The sequence below is a fragment of the Megalobrama amblycephala genome, linkage group LG10 (assembly GCF_018812025.1).
Source record: "Megalobrama amblycephala isolate DHTTF-2021 linkage group LG10, ASM1881202v1, whole genome shotgun sequence".
Classification (NCBI taxonomy): domain Eukaryota; kingdom Metazoa; phylum Chordata; class Actinopteri; order Cypriniformes; family Xenocyprididae; genus Megalobrama; species Megalobrama amblycephala.
In genome coordinates, this window is record NC_063053.1 from 6,924,808 (window position 1) to 6,949,452 (window position 24,645).

A 24,645-nucleotide genomic window follows, 5' to 3' on the forward strand; every position below is an offset into this window, starting at 1 on the left:
TGTGTTTATAGAATCTTCTATAAAAGCTGGTCCCTCAAGTAAAAACCCTTTGACCTTCCAGGAAATTCTCCAAGAGGAATAAAAATAACCTCCTGTCCTGTGCACATTAAGCAAACATTTTTGCTCTTTCTTTGTTGTTAGAAATTGCAAAAGTAAAGCCAAGGGCACTGTGTCTAGAAGAAATTACATACACACACTGGCCCAGAATTGTAAAAGCAAGTCTAAAAGAGTGACTGCAGGGTCTCTGAGCCACAAGATGCTTGAATACAGCCAGAATAAACATGAATGTATGAACTAAGAAAAGAAATATGATAGATGTAGCTATAAGTCACACTCAAAGTAGATGCAGACATTTTTTTTTACTTAAAATATCTCCCCAAACTTCTAAAATGTTTCCACAGATTCCACTGTAAACCTCCATTTATTCATAATTCTTTAAGTGGTAAAGTTCACAATGAGAGATATGTAGGCTATGTTTTGATAACTATCTGAACGCTTTTCAGTCACCATTTGCACAAAAACACAATCCACAAAAAGAGACCTTTTGAGATTGTTTACTTCGTTCAAACTGCACTGGTGAGAAAAGTGGAAAGCCATTAGTAGCTATGTTTCAAACGCACAATAGACAAATCTGGGTTTGTGTTTCCCTTCAGCTACGATGACGTTGATGCTTGACGACACTGAATGGCATCTCTTAAAATATCGCATCAGCAGCCAAGCGCGCGCACAGAAAGGTTCATCCACAGCAGAGTAGTTCCTACTGGATTACATCTCGTGGAGTTGGACATGGCAGCAAACAGCACATTTGTGAGTTACGACGGTGGCATTCAGCAGTTAGAAGGTGAAGATACTAAAGTAATCATACCGGCTGTTCTCAGCACAATCAGTGGGCTTGGGATCGGCGGGAATGTTTTGGTGCTCGTGATACTAATCTACGTTTTTGCCAGCCAGGGTGCATCCGAGGCGTATGTCATGCTCGCCAATTTGAGCGTAACTGACTTGTTGATACTCTCTGTGTGCGCTCCCGCGCGCGCGTTCACATACTACATGCGCTCTTGGACTCTCGGACTACTGGCTTGCAGAACTACAGAGTGGATTCAGCATAGCTGTCTGGCGGTCAAAGCTTTCACACTGTTAGCGACGAGTCAAGCACGCCATGACTTTTCCACTCATCCCGAGGACCAGTCGAATTTCCGTCAAAAGAACGTTGTGATCACCTTAGTGATCATATGGACGGTTGCACTTGTTTTTCCGGTTCCTGATATTGTTTTTTCCAGGTTAAAAGAAGAGGGAAACATCAGTCTGTGTGTCACTGAATTAACCTCTCAGTCCCAAGATGCCATGCGAGTGTTCAGTAAGATGCTACCATTGGGTATCTATGTTCTTCCCATCATCCTCTCTGCTGTGTGCCACATCAGGACCATCTTCCTCATCAAACCCAGTACCAACGAGGAGGTTTTTCTTTCACGCCAATATGAGAATTCCTTGATGTATTTAAGCGTCATCGCCGTGAACACTCTCATGATGCTTCCTGAATGGGCCTCTTGGGTGTGGATGCGTCATAGTTCTGGTGAAAGCTGCAGACCTTCAGCCGGTTTGCTGATTTTCGCTCAGGTGTGCGTTTACTTGAGCAGCGTGTTTTTTCCCGCCATCCTTCTCACCATGCATGTGCCGCTCAGAGAAAGTCTTAGCAATCTGTGTTCGCTGTTGGCTTGTCGAGGTTCTAAACACAGACTGAAAATCGAGGGCAATGGAAATGAGATGCGCACAATGGTTATGAAGGTGTTGGATGAGCGGGAATGTGGGACTACAGTAGAAAGGCACTCGGATGCATGCTGTCAAACTCTCCCAGAACTCGAGCATTTTTGGAGCGAACGGCGAAACACGACAGTCACGGAGGATAGTGACCCTTTACCATGGGAACGATTGAATCAAAGTAATGTTGAACTCTAACCCTTGACCTCTGTCGTTCCCGTGTTGGAAATTCAGTTTAAGATGATAGCAGTGTTTTGGATGATAGCTGAATCTAGCTTGACTAAGCTGGGCATTAGCTTGTCCAAGCTGGTAAACCATCAACAAACCAGCTGCTAACTGGTCATACCATCTTATGTTGCTTTTTGGAACATGGTAGCTGATGAATAATATAATTCTTTATAAAAAGTGATGAGAGAAGTCTAGTAATATTTTGTACATATTACACCTTGCAAAATAAACTGTGCTCTAATGCATGTATTGACTATACGCAAATCTTTTCTGCTTGCCCTGGTTAGTTACACAAGGCCAAAAAGGTTTATTTTTTTTATTGTCACTAGTCTGCTTCAGTTTTGTCTGTTGTATATTTAATTAATATATGATATGTTCACTCAGAAATGTTTCAAGTATGTAAACAATAAAAATATGTTTTACAAATTATAATTATGTGTATCATTTATTTCTGTTGCTGGTTAATTTCAAATGCAATTTAAAGGCACAATATGTAGTTTTTCACCACTAGAGGTCGCCTATTCAAAACAAAGGCGTAGCTTGATGACACTAGAATTGAGAATGGAATCATGGGAGATGTCATCTTCACCTCACAGCTGGTGGAAAAGAATCAAGATGTACGAATTCAACCTTTTCGAACTTTATGAATGATTATTTTAGGTTTAAGTGGTGTGTGTAAAGAAACTGTAAGCAAGCATATTACAGGTGTTTCTAAAGCACGTAGTGCCATCTGCCATCTATAATCTTGTATATAAACTAAGCTCACTGCAGTAAGTTAGATCAATATTAGTCATGGTAAAACATGGTATTCGCGGTAAATCAAGAAAACAAGATACAAACAGTAAGACTAAATGTGCTGAGCTATATAACATGATTATATTTCTGTCTATAAATGTATCCAAACAGTTGTTCCCTTATAATAAAACACGTAATACATTAAAGCGTATTTGGTTTTACCATGGTTTCTACAAAAAAAAAAAAAAAAAAGGGAAAAAAAGGGTAATGCGGGTATGATGTCATTGATAGGTGACACACAGAAACGGTCCATATCCTGCTTAAAATTGCTTATTTCTCTGGATTTAAACATTCTTGGAAGTGTAATGTAAGTACACAAGTCAACACAATATGTAACACTGTTCTAGTGGTTTTTCCAAAAATCTTACATATTGTGCCTTTAATATGTTGGCACTAACATTTCAGAACATTCAGCATGATTTACATATTTACATGCATAACTAGCACAGCAGCTCTTAAAGAATAGTGTCAATGCAGGCAGATCAAAACACTGTTGAATATCAAATGTCAAGTGTCCCCAACTAAGCAAGCCAAAGGCAACAGCGGCAAGGAACCCACACTCCAACAGGTGACATCAGGTGGCAAACAGGTGGCATAGGTGTTAAAATGGAGAAAAAAACCTTGGGAGAAACCAGGCTTAGTCGGGGGGCCAGTTCTCCTCTGGCGAACAGTGCTTTGTTATGACTCAGGTTGCTATCATAAGTCCGATAGGATGGCAACATTCAAAGTATTTATTTCAGTTCCATCCAGTTGAGGATCTTATTCATCACGCCGGTATGGACGGTTGTTGAGGAGACACTGATAATGTTAATTTCTCTAAATTTTACACTATAACTTCAACACTTTACTCTAAATTGGCTTAATACTTGAAATTTAACACTGATGAATTTCCTGTGTAGGTGTTAAAATGGAGAAAAAAACCTTGGGAGAAACCAGGCTTAGTCGGGGGGCCAGTTCTCCTCTGGCGAACAGTGCTTTGTTACGACTCAGGTTGCTATCATAAGTCCGATAGGATGGCAACATTCAAAGTATTTATTTCAGTTCCATCCAGTTGAGGATCATATTCATCACGCCGGTATGGACGGTTGTTGAGGAGCTGCGCTACTGGTTGTCGTGTTGATGAGGCCTTCACAGTGGATGATCTAGTTGACTCAATCTCTGCTGATACTTCAGGACTGCGTTGTGGTCGTGTCAAGGCGCAGGTCCTTGGTCTCACCTGGATACGGCCTGGATCCGGTTGACTATGGTAAACCTCATGATAAACAGAAAGACTATTAGCGTAGAAGCCATTCTTCTTCTGATGTAACGAGTACATCTGGTGTTATAGGAGGTGTTCCCGGTTCCGTCTGACCTAATTTATGCAGCCTAATAATCCTTTAATGGATTTGAAAATATAAATTGATAATGTGTTATGTGTATGCCAGGTTAAAGAGATGCATTTTGAGTCTAGATTTACAGAGTGTGTCTGCTTCCCGAACAATGCTAGGAAGATTATTCCAGAGTTTAGGTGCCAAATAGGAGAAGGATCTACTGCCTGCGGTTGATTTTGATATTCTAGGTATTATCAGCTGGCCTGAATTCTGAGATCGCAATAGACGTGAAGGACTATAATGCATTAAGAGCTCGCTCAGGTAATGGGGAGCTAAACCATTTAGTGCTTTGTAAGTAATTAGCAAGATTTTAAACTGGTCCGCAAGAACTCTCACTTCCCATGCTGGAGACCAGCAAACCAGAAACCAGCATCCATACCATGCAAACATACCTTATGCTGGTGAGCAATGCACTATATATTTAATATTGTAGGGCCTATATGTCTTTATGGTTTCAAAAGGTTAGAGGATAAAAGGAAAGACTGTGGCTCACAAAAACCACTTGAGCAAGCTATATTGTCAGTCAAGAGCTCAAAGTGGATGCTGTGTTAGTGTAGGCTCTATTAGTGCCGAATGGATGATTACCTTTAGGTGCTTTTAAAAGATGACGGTTCTTTCAACTAAAAGCCTCCTTGGCTATACAAAATACATTCTGACATTTACTCTTCCAGGGGTGAACTTACAGTGGCATGCAATATATAGGCCAGCAATGAATGATCTCCACAAATGTGGAAAATACAAGAAAATGTATATGTATGCATTTACTTAGGAGCTCTTCAGTTAGATGTGACATTAACCAAGCTGAACTTATTTTTAATCTATAACCTATAGCAGCTTGGCAGATTTTGTTGGTGTATGCCAAGTCTCTATGTGTGTGTGTGTGTGTGTATATATATATATATATATATATATATATATATATATATATATATATATATATATATATATATATATATTCTTGAGAAAATGGCACTACTTTTGAAAATCTTGTATATAAATAATGTTTTGTCAACAGTATTTACAACAGTTTAATTTAACCTACAGTACTTTAAGTAAAGTACTTTAGAGAGTATGAAAAGGAACCGTTACATATAAAGTGAAGTAAGTATTTGCATTTATTGCTTGAGTTTAACATAAGTCCAGTGATTTGTTACACAACAGTATTCTGCCTTCAATGGCCCACACATACACAAACACAAAAACTTGATAGACGCATACTCATCGAGGGGTTGGCCTTAGCCTCAGGAGATATGCTCATATTATTCATGCATTTTCTATAATATAATAGCCATTACCAGTGAAGAGAGTGAAAGAACCAATCAGCGTGGGAATTCAGATGGATAGAGACAAGATGGTGAAAAAAACTGGGAGTAGTACAGCTCCACTCTACAAGGCCATCTACTGGCCTACTGGAGAAATATAGAGGGAGGTGACTTGGCCAGTAAGCACAACACCTGAGCACCTTATAGCATAATGGAGGATTTTGCACAGTTTCTTATACAGATATATTATTATGCTGCTGCTGCCATGTCTTTCTGCTTTAGTTTTTCAATTAAACATGACAAAATTAAGTTATATCTTAAGAATTCTGACAGTCTTTTTTCTTTATTCTGTCTATTTTGCAACATGGAAGTAAAGTTATATTTTCTGTGAATGTGTGAGACTTCCAGTTCATTAGCCATAAATAACTAGAAGAATAACAAAGTGCTGTAAACGTTAAAGCAATTTGCGCTACAAATCAGTGTGCTTATATTTAAGACAATACATTAAAATAATATGATAAGAAATACAAGTTTGCAATATCAAGCAGCATAATGAGTTGGTTTTTGTATAGTTCAAAATAACTGGAAGTGATTGACAATGGAAGCCCTACACATTCAAGTAACAAATGGCCCCACCCAATCTCTGGTGTTTGTCAGTCACTTCTGAACAACAAAAAAAGTTGTTTCTTTAAAAATTGTCACTTCATCGGAACGGTATGACATTTGGTGACTTGTGGCACTTACTATGTGAACAAAAAGAAATCATGGACATGATTCGAAAAGGCTAAATCATTGTAAAATTAAAAATTAATGGGAAATACAGAGAATCTTTGGGGTGCACAATCCACAAATAAAGCAAAGCATTCCTGTTCATTTCGGTTACATTTTTATTATGTTGTGTAACAAAATGCTTTCTCTGTGTTCAGGTTTGACTGTAATAATAATGCCATTGCCTGACACTATAAATTAACATTTTAAATATTAAAAATTTTGACAAGTAGTCAAGTATCAACAAATTGATAATGTCTAAATACATATCCAAATTCCAGACATGTTAAAGTAAGTAATTATGTCTGAAAACACTGATCTCAGCAAGAACAAATAAACAGGAATACCCTGTAAATATTAATATGGTTATAGAGGCATATAGTGGCTATAAAATATTATATTCTTTATTTCTTTCCACCTGATGGCACCAATCTGCCTCCATTCGTTGGATTTTAAATAGTTTTGCTCTATTATTGTCTTAAATATACTGCATAATTTGAAAAAAGTGTTTTTAATAGGCCTATTTGTATTTTTATATAGAAATAAATGGTGCATAATTTAGAGGTGAATATTCTTTAGTACCACAAAATACAAAATATTAAAGTAAAAAATATTATTGAACCAAAATACAGTAGCCTACATATTTATTTCATTGCAAAACCGCGAGGTGCCATAAGGCATAACCTGATATTGCTGAGTTCAACATGTTCCTGGGTCAACATTTTTGTTGATTCAAATCAACCAATCAGATTTCAGGGACAAGTTTACAGATTATGTCAAGTTTAGGCTTAAAATCATGAATTGGTGCTTCTACATCAGTGTTATTCATCTATCATTTCCCTCTGATTTTTGGGATAACTTTTGGGTAGGGTTAGGTTTAGGGGTAGGAATAGGGTTAAGGTAAAATTTTGTTGACCCAGGAACGCATTCTAACTCAGCAATATCAGGACGTGCGAATTCAAGTGTGAGTGACCCTTAAATGAGGTGCACATTTCAGTTTAAAAAATAAGGTGAACACCAGTGCTACTCAACTTTACAAGCTCATGGGCTTAAAACAGTATCAAATAATAAAATAAAACATAAATAATTAAACATTTGGAAGAAGTCCCTTTTTCTGTCAACTGTGCAGTGAGTGCATGCATATAAACGCGCATGTCTGAGAACTCGCGATTGCGCAGTAAGTGTACACACACTGTTAAACCCACGCGCATCATATTAGAATATTTGTACACATTTCATATTTATTTTTTGTATTATGTCACAAAAACAGCGGCTCGAGGGACTTAGACATACCAATAACTAGAAGTATTTGACACGTTCACTATGAAGCATGTATCTCATGTCCTTTCCCTCCCTTAAGAGAGTTAATCAAGTGGCGTCTTTTATCAGATTTTACAGCTACCATACCTTTAACAGCTGTATAATTAAAATATATAGCCACATATTTCAAAGTCTACCTGACTAGGCATAATGTTAGTCTATTTTCGACCTCACAGTTTGTCCTCTCCGATCGCTACACTGCCACCATAATGAATGATACATAATAATGTTATGGTTTTTAAAGTTGTTCCATTCCAATAACATTCCAAAACTGGAGCACGGGAAATACAGGAAATATGAGAATTTAGTGGCGTTCTATTGTAACAAGTTGAAACACAGTTCGGAGATCCAATGAAAAAGACAAACAGCGTGTGATGACAGGGGAGGGTTGTGCTTTAAATGCCTGACGGAAGACGTGTAAACGAAAGTGGCTCAATCTGCGAAAGACTTCATAGACTGACCTTCCTCTAGTCTAAAGGGTAAGTTCAAATACAGTTTGCATTTATGGTATGTTAGTTGTTTTGTGCGTTAGCTAATTATACTGTACTTGTGTTTCATGTATAAATGTATTGTTGCACAAAGCTAAGGCGGTTATGCTAAGGGTGACGATTTCACTTACAAAAAGGCTATTGTGTCTTGTAAATACCCGTCACATGAACTCAAAATGTAATAATTTAACACGTTTATATACGCGTTTTGTATATTTATGTATCCTGCGACTAGTTTTTTGGCGTAAAATCGACTTTAAAAGCATGCTTTTTTTCTGTGAACTCTTCTTAATCACTTTTGTTTGGGATTCAAATGTTGTTCTTTGTTGCTAATCTTCATCATTTACGTCAGACACAAGGTGTAGCATACTTTAAAGTGTGGTATATACTGTGGTATATGGGCTACTTGTAAAGTGTGGTATACTATATCAAGACATGTAGTTGCTTCCTGGTCACCAAGTACTTGACAAGGTTCCTTCAAGATTTTACAGGGAAATGGCACGGTCGTTTAGAGGACATTCCACATGAGAGTAGGTTTGCCAGTTTCCTTGAAGTGAAGCCAGTTAAGCAGTCTGTCATTGTGACCTCAACCTCGTGCTTTAAACCCTATAATAGTTTATTAGAAACTGTGAATAGTCTTGAATCTGGTTGGCTGCACATTAGCTCCGAGGAAGGACAGCACCTGAATACCTGTCAAGTTTAGTGTTAAGAGTAGATGGACCTTTATGTGCCTGTTATCATACAAGATGACAGATAATAACACATGGCTCTGTTCCAGTTAAACTGTATTTAATTTTTGACCTTTGAGGGACATGAACTGTGGATTAACCTGCCATTGCCTTGGTTTAGAAGAGCAGTACTATCATTGAATCTGACAACAGATTATAATTTCTGAGTTGTTTAAGTGCAAACAGACCAAAGTCTCTGATGACCTGTTCCATTGAACCCTCCTTTTGGCTGTAAGTTTGTCAAAAGTTTGGTTACGCATGAGTGAATACTCATGTAGCATCTGTGTTTTCTGTAATTCTATTATACTTTTTATATTGTATATTATATATACTGTAATAAAGTAGTATTACACTGTATACTTTTATTCTATTTTACTATTTATATACTACTTTTATACTAATATTCAGTAGGTGTGTCCAGGTTGTTTATGTAGTTTATGCCCCAAAAAAGGTGTATGAACTGGAGTATATTGAATGGGAACATTTTTATTTATTTATTTTATTGTAAGTAAATAGCCAGACTGAACAGGTCAAATGGCATAGGTATCTGTTGAAGACCAGGGCATTGAGTTGTCACTTTACTCCATTGGCTTTTGGCATCCCAGTTTTGTACATGATTTCCTTCCTTCTATAGGAACAGCATATATATGACCCTGGACCACAAACTAGTCATAAGGGTCAATTTTTTTTAAATTGAGATTTATACATCACCTGAAAGCTGAATAAATAAGCTTTCCATTGATGTATGGTTTGTTGATAGGACAATATTTAGCCGAGATACAACTATTTGTATCTAATTTGAGGGTGCAAAAAAATCTAAATATTGAGAAAATCACCTTTAAAGTTATCCAAATGAAGTCCTGAGCAATGCATTTCCACTCAAATTTGTTTTTTTTTGTTTGTTTTTTTGATAAAGGAGATTTTCAAATATGTTCAAGGAACATGATCTTTACTTAATATCCTAATGATTTTTGGCATAAAAGAAAAATCGATAATTTTGATGGCTATTGCTACAAATATAACCGTGCGACTTATGACTGGTTGTGTGGTCCAGGGTCACATATATTGTAACTCAACATTTTGAGGGAAAGAGGAGCAATGGTTACAGAACAGCAGTAGTTTTATGCTTTGATGTTTGGAGATCATTAATTTTTCCACTAGCAGGGTAATGTCCAAGTCACATCACGTTTTTTACTCACTACCATACAGAAATACTAAAGTATTCATCCATGTCAAGGTCATTTTGGTGGTGTGTGGTTCTAGATAATATACCTACTATTGACCATTTTAAGTGCAAATTATTTAAATGTTTAAGACAAATTTGTCTTAAACATTTAAATAATTTGCATTTAAAATGATTTACAGATATACTGTACGTGTACTCAGAAGCTTAGCACACATACTGATTAACTGGCATATTAAATGTGTCTGCAGGAGGTAGAGATCTGATTTGTCTCAGACATGGCCTTGCTTGCGAGATCCTATAGGATTTATTTGAAACATTGCAATTAACACAGTACTACAACTTCTCAACTTCAACAGCTTCTCTTTGGTCACATACACACTGCAGCTAAATTCAGTTGTTCAACTTTTAGCGCTTAATCCTGTTCTGTACACACACTATTGTGCAGTATTTACGGGACTGACAACTGTATTCTACAAAAATTCTATGCAGTGTTCCCTTGTTCAGCTTCATACTGTCAAACAGCATCTTTTGTGTCAAACGGGAATATCAGTTTACTGTCAGGGATTTGTCACATCCAGTGTAGACAGCATCATTGATTATAATTCGTTCAACGCCGCTCTCATCTGGTGTAGACATGTTGTTTTGGTAGTTTGTGAGTTTGAAGTAGATTCATTGTCTGCTTTACGTTTACCTGGCACTGGCAGTCCTTTCCTTGTCCATGCTTAGTGCAGAAACATGCATCATTATTTACACGGCTCCCTGCAATACTCAATTCTTTAATTGCTCCATCTAGCGGTCTGCTACAATCTCTAAATCTGATAACAGGTCTCTCAAGCGGGTACTGTGAGACATCTTGAGGTAATATAATGTCAAATTAATAGTTTGTGTTCAATTATTTACTTATGTGACAAGTAGCTGGATAATTTCACAGCGGTGTCTTGTATCACCCTGAGGAGGTTTATTTTGCATAACAATCTTCTGACTGTACACTATCCCTCAGTCTTGCAGCGCCCCCCTTTTTAGAACTCCATGCCCCCCAGTTTGGGAACCACTGCATTACTGACATATAGTCAGACTAAAAATGGAACAGAGCTCTGATAAATAATGATAAATGTAGTATGCCTGTGAGTTTGGGAAAGTATGGGGGCATTTATTGACATCCACTGTACTGCAATTGCAAAAATTGTGCAAAATCTGCTTTACATTCATCATCACATCCGCTCTACCTTTCACAGACATTTATGGGGGTGTTTGGGGACATCCCCTGTACTGATGAGTAAATGTTGCAAGATGATGTAATATCTGCTTTACATTTGTCATATCTTCTCTGCATTTCACTTTCACAACATTTCTGGTTTAAGATTGCAATTATGTCAAATGCATTTTCATTTTTCTGTTCTGTTTGAAACTCTTTTCTAATGAAGGCCAAATGGAAACTTAAGGATTTCCCTATAATTCTCAAAATACACCAGTTTTCACTTTCACTTTCAGTTGCTTTCCTCATCCAGAAGTGCAATCCAGGATGTATTATGAGATGATGCAATCATATTTCTGGCATTGTCAGCAGACTGTACTCTGCCTAGCTGATGATAATTTAAGCCAATTCAGTTATCATTAAACATTTTTTTTTTAAGCTTTTAAGGGTTTCACAACAAAGATTTAAATAACAATTTGTAATTCCTTTCCCAGGGCTGATTTGGAGTCCAGATTCAGGGACACAAAGAAGAGCTGAATTTGACGGTTTAAAGCAGGTACTTATATTCATTTCAAAGCATGTGTTTTTATTTAGTGTAATTAATAACAATACTGTAAATCACTAAATAAAAATCTTTTTCTATCACTCTCTTTTGAAGCGCAAAAATGTCATTGACACGTGAACAATTTTATAACAAAGCGATCAGGCCAAATTTGGCTCGCTTTTCGTCAACGGTCAAAGTGAGAGATATATTACCTCACCTGGCATGCCTCACAATCACTGATAGGGTAAGCTGGATCACATGAACACAAATAACATCAACTATAACCAGATATGCAGTTAAATTGTTTTTGTTTACTAATTAATTTTTTTTAATTTTGCAGGAAGAGGTCGAAGCCAAGAGAGAAACTTCTGGAAACTTCACTGCTATGCAGACACTTCTGGACAATCTACGCAGACGAGAGAACTGGCCTGATGAGTTCATCACTGCACTAAGGAACTGTGAACATAGGGAACTGGCTGATGAGATGAGCACTGCTTATGACAGGATCAGGGGAATCACAAGTAAGAGCTTTCTTGCTTGTGTTCACAGCTAATTATGAAAAGGAGGGACATTATTTATGAATGCCTTTTTTCTTTATGTTTTGTCTATAGATAATGCAGCTCCTGCTGCTCCTGTGCCCAGACCTGCACCTGCTCTAGCTCCTTCTTTTTCTTCAGCTGGTGCCACAGCAACCGTAACCACAGCAACAGTTCATACTGTCCCAGTAACCACTTCTCCTTTGCTGAATCCACCTGCAGGGGACGTCCCAGCACATTCAACTCCCCCTTCCAACATTGCAGCCCCAGAACCATCTCCTGCTCCTGTTCCCAAAGTTCCAGAGACCCAGCACGTGCAGAACATTCCTACTTCAGTTCCAGCACCTTCTCTTGAACCAGTGTCCCAAGCTGAAATTGCACCTGTGGTTGTTGCTCCTTCCCAAGCACCTCCCTCCGCTGTAGTCTCAGTCTCCAAAGTCCCAACCCACACTGGGCCAGCTGAGAACAAAACACCTGTTTTAGATACTCCAGATGGCTTGGATTTAACAGACCAAACCACCACCTCCTCATTATCTGGTGAAACTGTCCTCTCCACCTCAAGTGCTCAAGCATCCTCCTCAAACACCTCTCCAATTCAAATGACAAAGCCTTGCACCACCTCCCAGAGTTCTCAAATGTCAGAGAAGATCCAGGTACCAATCACAGTCAAGGACACTGACACCTCTGAGAAGCTCCCTGTCCAAGACACTAATCCTCCATTGAGAGAGGAAAGGACAGTTCAGGAGCCTGAAGAGATCTCTGACCCAACTGCAAACGAGGTAATGCTCAAACCAAAGCACTTCACTTTTGTTCTTAGGCAAAGCTATACTGTTGCTAGTTTGTTTTCAGTTCAGTTCAAATCACGTTTATTTGTATTGCGCTTGTTAAGTCGTGACATAAGGAACGCCGTTTCTGGGTCCAAGCCTTGACTCGTTTCACTTGAGAATGCCATCTCGATGACATATGGTATGGAGATAAAGGTTATGATTATAAGTTTTTGGTAGTATTACAGCACATCGTGTGTAGCACCATTTGTTGTTTTTTTTGTGGTATGGGATAGAGCGTTTGGACCCGGAAGCACTGCCGCGTGACGTCAGACTTAACAACTGTATAATGCTTTTCACAATAAATATTGTTTCAAAGCCGCTTTTACTAGGGCTGCCCCCTAATATTAAACGTTATTCGACCAAAAATTGTATCAGTCTGTTAAGCCTTGGATATACTTAGTTTTTTTTTATGCACTGGTGTACGTGCACAGTCGAACGCACACCCTTGGAAAGTATACTTCATTTGACTCGTACACATGCATTCGATGCATGTAAAGTTTTGAGCAATCTCTCACCACGACAGGTTACAACCCATGTAAAGGTCTTTGTATGCTTTCATGCTAGAGTAGTACAAATGAGGGTACTTTCTAACCTCTTTGCACAATCTCATGTCTGTGTAGGCCTCCATTGTCACTGTAGCTTGCATGCGTTCTGGTCTGTTCTGTTTATGCATTTTATCTTTGACTACCTTGTGAATCGACGCCCCCAGGGCACGGTTGCCACCTTGTGGATAAACTAATAACTGCAAAAAAATTAAATGCACACTGTTACAAAAATACGGCGGTGCACGTACAGTATGCGTGTACTCTTCTGATGACGAAATTCGAGGTCACGTACACTATACGCTGACCCACGTGTACGCGTAATAAGTGAACTATACTTTGGGCTTTATTCGCAGAAAAAGAAACACTTGTGGCGAAGTCACGCAGTCTGCGAGAGACAGATCCTTGTGATTAATTGCAGTATGTCGGGCAAGAAATCCAAACTTTCGCCTGTCATCCATCAACCTCAAAAATGGCTTTGAAACTTATAAGTAACTTGGGTGCTCCCTCTAATGTTAACCTAGATAAATGTGTTTTTGTGGAGTATGAATACTGAAGTATTAACATGCTTACTGCGTGACATGGAGGCGCCGATGCAATCACTTGCATTTTTTCTGATAACAGCGGAAACAACTTAAAATACTCCATCATTTTTAGTCATACAGATAAGAGTAATGCATAATTCAAAACTGGCCTACTTTTATTTGTGTAACCCCACAATAACAAGAAAACATTGTGCCTTTGTAAAATAAAGAAAACAAACAGGACGAGCTTTCTGCCGTCTTGGTCTCTGTGAAAAAACAAAAAAACAAAAAACTCAGTGTATACTTGCCTCACAGACTTGAGAATTATATCTATAAAAAGCTTGAAATGTCAAGCAATTGTCAACCAATTTAAGTGGTAAGCAAATATTCTCCGATTATGTAATCTGTATGAAACATGCATATACGTCCATTATTGCTGAGATGACTAGTCAGCATCATCGACCTAATTTCTGCAGCCGAAAACGCAGAAAACATTATCAATAAATTATAAAATTATTATTAAATGTTTAGACAGTTCACATTCATAATCATTACTTTTGCCGGTGCGTTGTGGCAAGCTTTATGCATGAGTTTGAGTGCTGATTAGGCTATATATATATATATATATATATATATGCAATTAAAGGCTTGTTATTATGATTTATATAGCTTATTAATGTACACTTGCGATTAGTCAACTAATCGCTTAAATGAACAACTATTAGTTGACTAGAAAAATCTTTAGGGGGCAGCCTTAGTTCTACATTACCATTTATTTTAGAGTAATCTGTTATCAGATGTGACCAAGTAATGTCCATATGTCCAGAAATACATTTCTAAGTTAATACAAATCATGCAGTTAGCAAAACACCATGTGTTCATTTAGGCAGAAACAATTAGCTCATAAAAGCAATTACTACAAGTTGTGATAGTAATGATTACAATATACAGAATTTTTTCATCTCTTTTTCCAGTTTTTCAACAAGTAATCTGTTGTATTCTGTGACTTATTCTTCTGTTTTCTCTGCAGCTCGTTCAGAGGAACAATACAGTTGTATTACCAGTTTTTAATGGCCAAACAAATTCGACTAGAACAGGTCAGGCAACATCATCCGCACCTACTGAGGAGGTTACACACCCTCCCTCTTCCATCGAGCACGAATATTTCAGCAAACCTGGCACCCTTCAGTATCCAGAACCCCAGCAGAACAGAGCAGAGCCTCTTCCTGCCATGCCAGAAGAGCCTTGCTCAGTGGTTTCTGATGATTTGGAGATCAGCCGATCAATAGAGTCTTCCACAGAACCTGGACGGTCTACTAGTCTTGCAGAGCAGACCTCCACTGCCATTGCTTCCCTTGATTCTGCCTCTTGGTGTGAGCCTCCACACATTGCTGCTCCCTCGACTCCTAACCAGCCTGAGGAAGACCACTATGAATCTTTCTGTCCGAGTCAGACACTGGTCAATGAAATCCGGTACGCTGAGGAGCCACCTGCTGAAAATTTGAATGGTCAGCCACCAAGCATGCTGCAACATAGCAGAGTCATCTCTGAGAACCATATTGGCACAGAAAATGTAGTTCCTCTCAGTGATCCACATGGGCATGATTCAGAGACATCAGACCGTAAGAAGTCAGCCTCCACCAACTACCAAGAGGAAGAATCTAATGCTAGGCCAGCAACTATTCTACAGCCAGAGCTGAGAGAAGAGGGCTATCAAGAGTTATTCAGGAAAAACAACTACCAACTTGTTGCTGCTGCTGGGATCGCTCTGTCTGCTGTTTTCTTGGCCTGGAAGCTCAAGCATTAACTGAAAAGGTCTTAAAAGGATACTTCACCCCCAAAATGAAAATGTTGTCATTATGTACTCTTGAAACCCATATAAACCCAAATAATATTTTCGTGATTAAGTGAATGTCTGGGTTGGATACAGGTTGGAACAGTGGATAGCAACTGCTGCTGTCAAGTTTAGAAAAGGACAAAACGTAGCATAAAAGTACTTCCTACGATCTGTGCACTATATACCAAGTCTTTTAAAGCCACACAATAGCTTGCGGTGAGGAACAAACTGAAATTTTAGTTAATCACTGAAAATTTTGCCTTCTATCCTACATAACCTCTGTCACCAAACTCTTTTGTGGTTTCATTCTTATGTATTTATTCTCATGTGTGTATATTTAGGCCTATACATAATCCTTGTTTGCCATGTGCCTTGTATGACAGGGCCGATAATGAATTGAACTGCCATTGCACCAGTAAAATCAGATTCACTGCTAATAAATGAAGTGTCATGTAGCTTTTAAGTAATTTGGAAAACCTAGCTTGTCAGGTATTATATATTGAACAACAACTGGTTGTATTGTCAATTGTAAAACATTGCAAGAATATATCCTGTGTGTGACAGAACATGAATATAAGGAGCTTTTGCATAACCTCTGTTGAACATTTATAAAAAGCACTTGCTCAAGCATTATACAATTGCTCCAACCCTCTCCATTAAAGCTAAATGCAAACATAGCCAAGTGCCTAATCCAAGTGTGGAGGGGGGAAATCTGTTTATATGTAAGGGTTGTGTCTGCAGAAGTGTCTGTCTATTTTGCAGTGTAGTTGAATAGGATAAATTTCATTTTTGCCAGATGCATTTATCTTAAATTGTATTCAATGTATATATTTTTCAGTTCACTCTCTCCATCATTCAAACTCATGTTCTTTGGGTTGCCTGCGGCATTCGCTACCTTTTGAGATGAAGAAATGTTATACGATTCATGCTATTAGCATCAAATTACCTGTGTAAGAGTAACTGCAAGTAAACATTATGAAACTCTGAACCGAGTACACTTTAAATTTCATATTTTAATCAGCAACTGCACTTTTTGATATGAAGTTTAGACATGTATGATTGAACATGATTTTAAAGGGTTAGTTCACCCAAAAATGAAAATAATGTCATTTATTACTCACCCTTATGTCATTCTACACCCGTAAGACCTTCGTTCATCTTCCGAACACAGATATTGTTGATGAAATCCCATGGCTCAGTGAGGCCTCTATTGAGAGCAAAGTCATTCAAACTTTTAAGGTCGATAAAGGTACTAAAAACATATTTGAAACATGCGAGTTCAGTGGTTCTATCTTAATATTATAAAGCAATAAGAATACTTTTTGTGCGCCAAAAAAACAAAATAAAGACTTTTAAACAATATCTATATGAGCCGATTTCAAAACACTGCTTCGGAGCTTTACGAAGCGCCAAAGTCACGTGACATCAGCAGTTTAGCTGTTTGATAGGAGATCCGAATCACTAATTCGAAACAAAAGATTCATAAAGCTCAGAAGATTCATGAAGCAGTGTTTTGACACTAGATATTGCTGAAAAGTCATTATTTTGGCGCACAAAAAGTATTCTTGTCTCTTTATAATATTAAGATAGAATCACTGAACTCACATGAACTGTTTCAAATATGTTTTTAGTACCTTTATGGACCTTGAGAGTTTGATTGGCATTGCTCTCGAGGCCTCACTGAGCCACGGGATTTCATCAACAATATCTTAATTTGTGTTTCGAAGATAATGAAGGTCTTACGGGTGTAGAACGACATGAGGGTGAGTAATAAATGACATTATTTTCACTGTTGGGTGAACTAACCCTTTAAGTGCATTGTATGTATCTTTTTAAGTATTTTATCTGGGCCTTTATTTTTTAGAAACTGTATTTCAGGGGTAATGTTTCTGAAATAAAGTGTCCTAACTTGTGTCTTTCTGGTCAGTCATAGCATAAAAGACTGTTAAGGGTTGTGACCGGAGTGTTGTTATATGAAGCGCGCCATCTGCTGGTGATGAAGAGAACGCGCTCGCCATTGAAGACAGAGAACTTGATTGGCTCTTTGCGATTTCAGTTGACAGGAGAAGCGCATTCATTGGTGACTCGAGTAACTGTGCTTGTGTTGTAAACACAGCGACGTAAACATTTTCTATATAGATCTAAATAACAATAAGAAATACTGACAATGCATTTATATATGTTAACGGTGATTTTTCTGCTTGACAATCGATGTAGAGATTTTTGTTGAACGACATAATGGAGCTGAACGGCTTTCACTGTGACGGCGAGGGATGTGCGGAGGAGCAAGAGGAAGAATCGACAGCGCTCAGGCTGCCTCGATCAAAGACGGAGACGTCATGTAGCATCATTGCTACACCGGGAGCAGACAGCGCTGCGGCCGGCGGCAGTGCACTCAGAGAGCAGCGAGTGTCAAAATCGACGCCGGCAATGATGAGGCTCGATTCGCTGAAAAAGAACAGGCCGCGTAGGTGAACCATCTTGTTATAGCGATAGGTAACGGGGTTAACGGAGCTCATGCTCACATCATAGTGATAAAAATGTCGAATACGAATAAATAAATAACCTATAGTCTCTTTTTAAAGCCATATTTGTCAATATTGTACGCTCACAATTAACACGATAGAAAAAAATGTAAATTGGAGGTTCCTCTTAATCTGCAAAAACATAATATGCACTAGTCCTGGAATTAAATATTGTTTAAATGACATATGAGGTGTAATTAGATTTAGAAATAAACACAATTCAGGATATTTGCATAAGGAATTAATACAGACTGATTTCCGATTGATATATTTAATAAGGAAATGGTTGTTAACTAGATTTTTTTTCAGGAATTTTATATTTTAACAATAAGTGGCAATCCAGCACTAAAGTAAAATTATACAGAAGTATAAATATAAACAGTAAACTCACTCATCGGCCACTTTATTAGGTACACAATGCTAATACTGGTTTGGACCTCCTTTTGCCTTCAAAACTGCCTTGTAAGCCTGCCAAGTAAGACATGTTCCTGGATCAACATGTTTTTCTGAAAATTTAGTCTTAACCCTGTTCCTACCCCTAAACCTAATCCTACCCATAACTTATCCCTAAAATCAGAGGGAAAAGATAGGTGAAGAACACTGATGTAGAAGCACCTAACCCTGGTTGCAAGCCTAAACTTGACATAAATGGTAAACTGAGGCCATCTGAGTATAGTGAACTCATTGTCATGTTCAAGAAACCAGTTTGAGATGATTTGAGCTTTGTGACATGCCATGTTATTCTGTTGTGCTGTGGTCATAAATGGATGGACATGATCAGCAACAATACTCAGGTTGGCTGTGGTGTTTAAACGATGCTCAATTGGTACTTACGGGCCCAAAGTGTGCCAGGAAAATCTCCCCCACGCCCTTACACCTGCAGCCTGAACCGTTGATACAAGACACAATGGATTCATGCTTTCATGTTGTGTACACCAGATTCTGACCCTACCATCTGAATATCGCAGCAGAAATTGAGACTCGGACAACGTTTTTCCAATCTTCAATCTAATTTTGGTGAGCCCATGAAAATTGTAGCTTCAGTTTCCTGTTCTTAGCTGGCAGGGGTGGTCTTCTGCTGCTAGAGCCCACTTGACGTGTTGTGCATTCAGAGATGCTCCTCTGCAGACCTTGGTGGTAACGAGTGGTTATTTGAGTTACTGTTGCCTTTTTATCAGCTCGAACCAATCTGGCCATTCCCTTCTGACCTCTGGCTTCACCAAGGCATTTTCACCCATAGAACTGCCACTCACTGGATATTTTCTCTTTTTCCTGACCATTTTTTGTGTAAACCTGTGAAAATCCCAGTAGATCAGCAGTTTCTGAAATACTCAGACTAGCCCGTCTGGTGCCAGCAACCATGCCACTTTCAAAGTCCCTTAAGTCACCATGTGATTGGCTGATTAGATATTTGCGTCAACAAGCAGTTGAACAGGTGAACCTAATAAGGCCGGTGAGCGTGTGTGTGTATCTGTCATCTCAGATGTTTAAATATTCTTGATTATAATTACAATCATTTTGATAACCTATTAAACCTAATTCCATGCAGTAAAAATATTTTAAATTAGTCAGTGTTGACATCATCAAATGCAACTATTCAACCCTACCCAAGTGATTGTGTGAAGAACATTTATGAAAAATTTAAGGTAATCATTAACTGCATTTCAATTTATTTAAAAACAAGCTTAAATAAGCTTTTTATTTTTATTTACTTGCAGGAAATGTGTTTACAATATGCACAAGGTACTAAAGTGACCTACCTGTCATTTGTCCCCAGCTTTCCCATGGTTTGGCATGGACATTGGTGGCACATTGGTGAAGCTGGTCTACTTCGAGCCCAAAGACATTACAGCAGAGGAAGAACAGGAGGAGGTGGAGAGTCTGAAAAGCATCCGTCACTACCTCACCTCACATACCGCCTACGGCAAAACAGGTATTCGAGATGTCCACCTGGAGCTGACTGACCTCACCCTTTGGGGCCGCAAGGGCAGTCTGCACTTCATTCGCTTTCCCACACATGAGCTGCCTGCCTTCCTGCAGATGGGCCGAGACAAGCACTTCTCCAGTCTGCACACGACCCTCTGTGCCACTGGAGGTGGTGCATTTAAATATGAGGCTAACTTCCGTACAGTATGTCCAAGCTTACTTTTTTACGAATTTTTATTCCTATGTATTTGGTTCTTCTTTATGTAAAGCACTTTGAATTACCAAATGTGCTATACAAATAAAATTGCATTGTCTTGCCCTACTTTGTTGCACTTGTGTATCTTTTCTATGCAATCTGTGTAACTAAATGGCTTACTGTGCTGTCTCTCTTTTCTTAGATGGCCAATCTGCAGCTGTTGAAGCTGGATGAGCTGGAATGTCTGATAAAGGGGGTTCTGTACATTGACTCGGTGGTCTCAAGTGGTCTATCTGAATGTTACTATTTTGAGCACCCAACAGACCCTGAGCGTTGCGAGCAGAGGGCATACAACCTGGAGAACCCCTATCCTTTGTTGCTTGTCAACATTGGCTCAGGTGTCAGCATACTGGCTGTATACTCCAAAGACAACTACAAGCGTGTCACTGGAACCAGGTTGGTCATGGCTTTATAATATTGCATCCATTTCTTAATAACTGTTATAGGGTTAGTTCACCCAAAAATGAAATTTCTGTCATTAATTACTCACTCTCATGTCATTCCAAACCCGCAACCCAGAACACAAATTAAGTATTTTTGATGAAATCCAAGAGGTGTCTGATCTCACTATACACAGCAATGTCATTCCAAATTTCAAGGCCTTGAAAGGTAGTAAAGGCATTGTTAAAATAGTCCATGTGACTACATGGACCGTGGAGTCAAGCAACGTGAATACTTTTAGTGAATACTTTTAGAGTAGAACACGGACGCGCCACACTGTGTTTACCACGTCAACAGCGTATGAGAATGACAGTGAAGAGAAGAAATTGTTGAATAAGTTAAATGAAGTTATTTTTGTTTTGTTTTTGCACACAAAAAGTATTCTCGTCGTTTCATAACATTAAGGTTGAACCACTGTAGTCACATGGAGAATTTTAACGATGTCTTTACTACCTGTCTGGGCCTTGAAATTTGGAATGACATTACTGTGTTTGAGGAGGTCAGAAACCTGTCGGATTTCATCAAATCTGTCTTAATTTGTGTTCTGAAGATGAACGAAGGTCTTACACGTGTCTACACCAGACACGTTGCATCGCACCGCAACAACTAAAAGCTGTCTACACTTTGCGAATTTGTCACGTTGTGTCGCATCCAGTGTAGACATTATCACTGATTATAATGGGTTCTATTGTCTTTTGACGCGTTGCGCCGCTCGCGGCTGGTGTAGACACGGTGTTTCAGGTTTGGAATAACATGAGAGTGAGTAATTAATGACAGAAATTTCATTTTTGGGTGAACTAACCCTTTAAACCTAACAGTTTAACAAAATAAACAGGGATTTTGCTGTAAAGCTATGATATTTTTTTTTCTCAATCTCCCTTCCAGTCTTGGTGGTGGTACATTCCTTGGTTTGTGCTGCCTGTTGACTGGATGCTCCACCTTTGAGGAGGCATTGGCAATGGCCACAGAAGGGGAAAGCACACGTGTAGATAAACTAGTCAAGGACATTTACGGTGGTGACTATGAGCGATTTGGCTTGCCAGGATGGGCTGTTGCCTCCAGGTAAAGACATTTGGAGGCTTTTTTATGTTAAAGGGTTATTTTTGACACACATAATCAATATAATGTGTTTTTTTCTGTAGCTTTGGGAACATGATGTGTAAGGAGAAGAGAGACTCTGTCTCAAAGGAGGATCTGGCTAGAGCAACACTTGTCACCATCACAAACAACATTGGCTCAATCACACGCATGTGTGCGCTTAATGAGGTACACATGTACACCCACACTATAAACGCTATTATGTTGTCCTTGCCCTTGTCTGTCAGCCTCTTTACGGTGCTGCCTTGTGAAATCTGGATCAAGCAGCATTGTACAGGGCTATGAGAGACCAGGGGCCAATCAACTCCTGGAAAACTCCTCTTAAATGAATTGCATTTTGATGATGCTTATTATGAGTTTCTTCTGTTTAGAACATTGAAAGAGTGGTGTTTGTTGGGAACTTCCTGCGAGTGAACACATTATCCATGAAGTTGCTTGCTTATGCTTTGGACTACTGGAGCAAAGGACAACTCAAAGCCCTATTCCTTCGACATGAGGTGTGTGTGAGTCTGTAAAATACCTCCAAAGCTCAAACAATATCTAAACACATCACTCATAACCGTTTTATTTTTGTTTTTCAGGGATATTTTGGTGCGGTTGGTGCACTTTTGGAATTACCAAACCCATTCTGATCTACTAATCAATCTTAGTTCATGTCTTTTACCAAAAGACGTATTTATGCAAACAGACCAAAGTTGCCTTCAAAATATCAGACATGCCCTCAACTATAAAGTCATCTACCACATACCAAAAATATTATAGTCACTATAATAATAACATTCAGGTCACATAATCAGGATTAACCACATTATAATACTAGTTTTGGGAATTGCTGCAAGCGATTTAGACCCTTTGAACATTTTCAACGTCTTATATTATGGCATGTTAAAATCAACAGCTGATATGAGAATAAACCAATAAGATCTGATCTATAGCTTATATCAGCACTTTTTAGTCACAATGAAGTGATTAGATATCATTTATAATACTGAAATGTGTCCGCTATCATCTTATATTGACTGTACAACAGTTACTGGTTATGGATTGAATTTGCATCAAGCAGCAGTACAGAGATTGAAACCTGTATTGTTTGTGGTTGTAAGTGACAGTAATCATTACCCCGGTATACAGTACATTTCACTATTTTTGAGGCACAATCATCATTTACTCAAAAGCAAGCAGATATCACTCAGGCATTTTTCTTTTTCATTTTGCTCTATACTTTATATAACTGATGCAATATATAATTGTTGTGGAGGTCTGGTGTATAAAAAGTTATTTTATGCTAAGTGAGAATTTCAGAATGTAGCTCATATTATGTTTGTGAATCTTGACAGCATTTTGCATTAAACAACTGTTAGAGAGAAAGGGACCAGGCAAAACTTTGACCTTTTATCAGGGAGTGGAACAAAAACTTTTACACTATGGATAATTCTCTTCTTCAAAGCTGAGATTCTGTCTAATCGTTTTTTGTGCTCTGTTACTTTCTCCTCATAGTCTGTTGTATATTACTTGCTTGATTGCTCATGTCTGTACAGGTAATAGGCAGTTTGTTCCTGCACCAGCAAATATCATGCTTGCATTTTGTTTGTTTAAAACAACACTGTGGTATTGCGTTCTTCAACAAAACGGCCTTTGTACCTTTTTAATCCAAATGATTGTCAATTTTCTTTGTAATAAAATATGTAAATCACAATATAATTAGTCTTCTTGGTGTTTTTGACATGCAGAAACATTTAAATCTAATCTATTACTGGTAACACTTTGCAGTGAGCAATATTTGTTACCGTATTTATTCGTTAACGATAGTTAAAAATAACATGAACTGCACATGTCAGGTCAGGTCCATCAAATAATTGTGATTTGTATTTCTGGAACTGCCCTATCCCGGTTCACTTCCTACCTGTCTGACCCTCAGCGTTACATCTTTATCCACAAGGCTAAGTCCACTACTGCCCCTGTTTCTCATGGTGTTCCCCAGGGTTCTGTTCTTGGTCCTTTACTGTTCATCATCTACATGCTTCCATTAGGTACCATTATCCATCATCATGGCTTCAACTTCCATTGTTACGCAGATGACACACAACTCTATATCCGATCTCAACACAGTGCTCCTTTTTTCCACCAATTCTATATCGGCTTGTATTAATGATATAAATTTGGATGCCCAGTAACCAAACTCAAACCCTGATAAAACAGATCTACTTCTTGTTGGTTCACCAAAACTTTTATCTCTTGATAATTTGCTGAAGAAGCTTAAACCAAAAATTGGGGTTCCTCTGTCGTCTAAAAAATTGCTTTCCCTATGAGGCTCGAAAGAATCTGGTTGAGAGTACTTTTTATCAATAATTCATCTTTATTAAGGAAATTGGACTCTGTCTATCATGCAGCGTTGCATTTTGTATGTGGTGCGGAATTACGTACACATCACTGTATCCTTTATCAATCTTTAGCATGGTCCTCTCTGCAACGTAGAATTTGCATATGTATATAT

General features: G+C 38.4%; 3 protein-coding genes across 6 annotated transcripts; all 3 read left to right on the plus strand.

Moving 5' to 3' along the window:
* The first annotated feature begins 786 nt into the window (after window positions 1-786).
* Window positions 787-1,953, plus strand: LOC125277598 (G-protein coupled receptor 151 protein). Its single transcript, XM_048206085.1, has one exon. The coding sequence runs from the start codon at window positions 787-789 to the stop codon at window positions 1,951-1,953; it is 1,167 nt and encodes a 388-aa protein (XP_048062042.1).
* A 5,755-nt stretch (window positions 1,954-7,708) lies between these two features.
* Window positions 7,709-16,893, plus strand: mavs (mitochondrial antiviral signaling protein). Its single transcript, XM_048204199.1, has 6 exons — window positions 7,709-7,977; window positions 11,590-11,651; window positions 11,754-11,883; window positions 11,980-12,160; window positions 12,251-12,954; window positions 15,099-16,893. The coding sequence occupies exons 3-6, from the start codon at window positions 11,761-11,763 to the stop codon at window positions 15,873-15,875; spliced, it is 1,785 nt and encodes a 594-aa protein (XP_048060156.1). The 5' UTR covers window positions 7,709-7,977; window positions 11,590-11,651; window positions 11,754-11,760; the 3' UTR covers window positions 15,876-16,893.
* Window positions 16,894-17,870: 977 nt separating this feature from the next.
* pank2 (pantothenate kinase 2) lies at window positions 17,871-23,852 on the plus strand. 4 transcript variants are annotated; one of them, XM_048204202.1, is made up of 8 exons: window positions 17,871-18,025; window positions 18,123-18,372; window positions 20,208-20,560; window positions 20,755-21,008; window positions 21,939-22,115; window positions 22,196-22,319; window positions 22,523-22,648; window positions 22,733-23,852. In XM_048204202.1, the coding sequence occupies exons 2-8, from the start codon at window positions 18,144-18,146 to the stop codon at window positions 22,781-22,783; spliced, it is 1,314 nt and encodes a 437-aa protein (XP_048060159.1). In that variant the 5' UTR covers window positions 17,871-18,025; window positions 18,123-18,143; the 3' UTR covers window positions 22,784-23,852. The 4 variants fall into 4 exon arrangements, with proteins under 4 accessions (XP_048060159.1, XP_048060158.1, XP_048060157.1 ...); XM_048204200.1 differs by having other exon boundaries at window positions 17,969-17,985; XM_048204201.1 differs by having other exon boundaries at window positions 17,956-18,372.
* The last annotated feature ends 793 nt before the right edge of the window (window positions 23,853-24,645 follow it).

Excerpts from the sequence above, each read along its gene's own strand:
- LOC125277598 (XM_048206085.1), top strand. The coding sequence starts at position 787 with ATGGCAGCAAACAGCACATTTGTGAGTTACGACGGTGGCATTCAGCAG.
- mavs (XM_048204199.1), top strand. The coding sequence starts at position 11,761 with ATGTCATTGACACGTGAACAATTTTATAACAAAGCGATCAGGCCAAAT. Across the intron at positions 12,161-12,250 it reads CAGGATCAGGGGAATCACAA|ATAATGCAGCTCCTGCTGCT; the intron begins GTAAGAGCTTTC and ends TTTTGTCTATAG. Across the intron at positions 12,955-15,098 it reads CTGACCCAACTGCAAACGAG|CTCGTTCAGAGGAACAATAC; the intron begins GTAATGCTCAAA and ends TTTTCTCTGCAG.
- pank2 (XM_048204202.1), top strand. The coding sequence starts at position 18,144 with ATGGAGCTGAACGGCTTTCACTGTGACGGCGAGGGATGTGCGGAGGAG. Across the intron at positions 18,373-20,207 it reads GCTGAAAAAGAACAGGCCGC|CTTTCCCATGGTTTGGCATG; the intron begins GTAGGTGAACCA and ends ATTTGTCCCCAG. Across the intron at positions 22,116-22,195 it reads GGATGGGCTGTTGCCTCCAG|CTTTGGGAACATGATGTGTA; the intron begins GTAAAGACATTT and ends TTTTTTCTGTAG.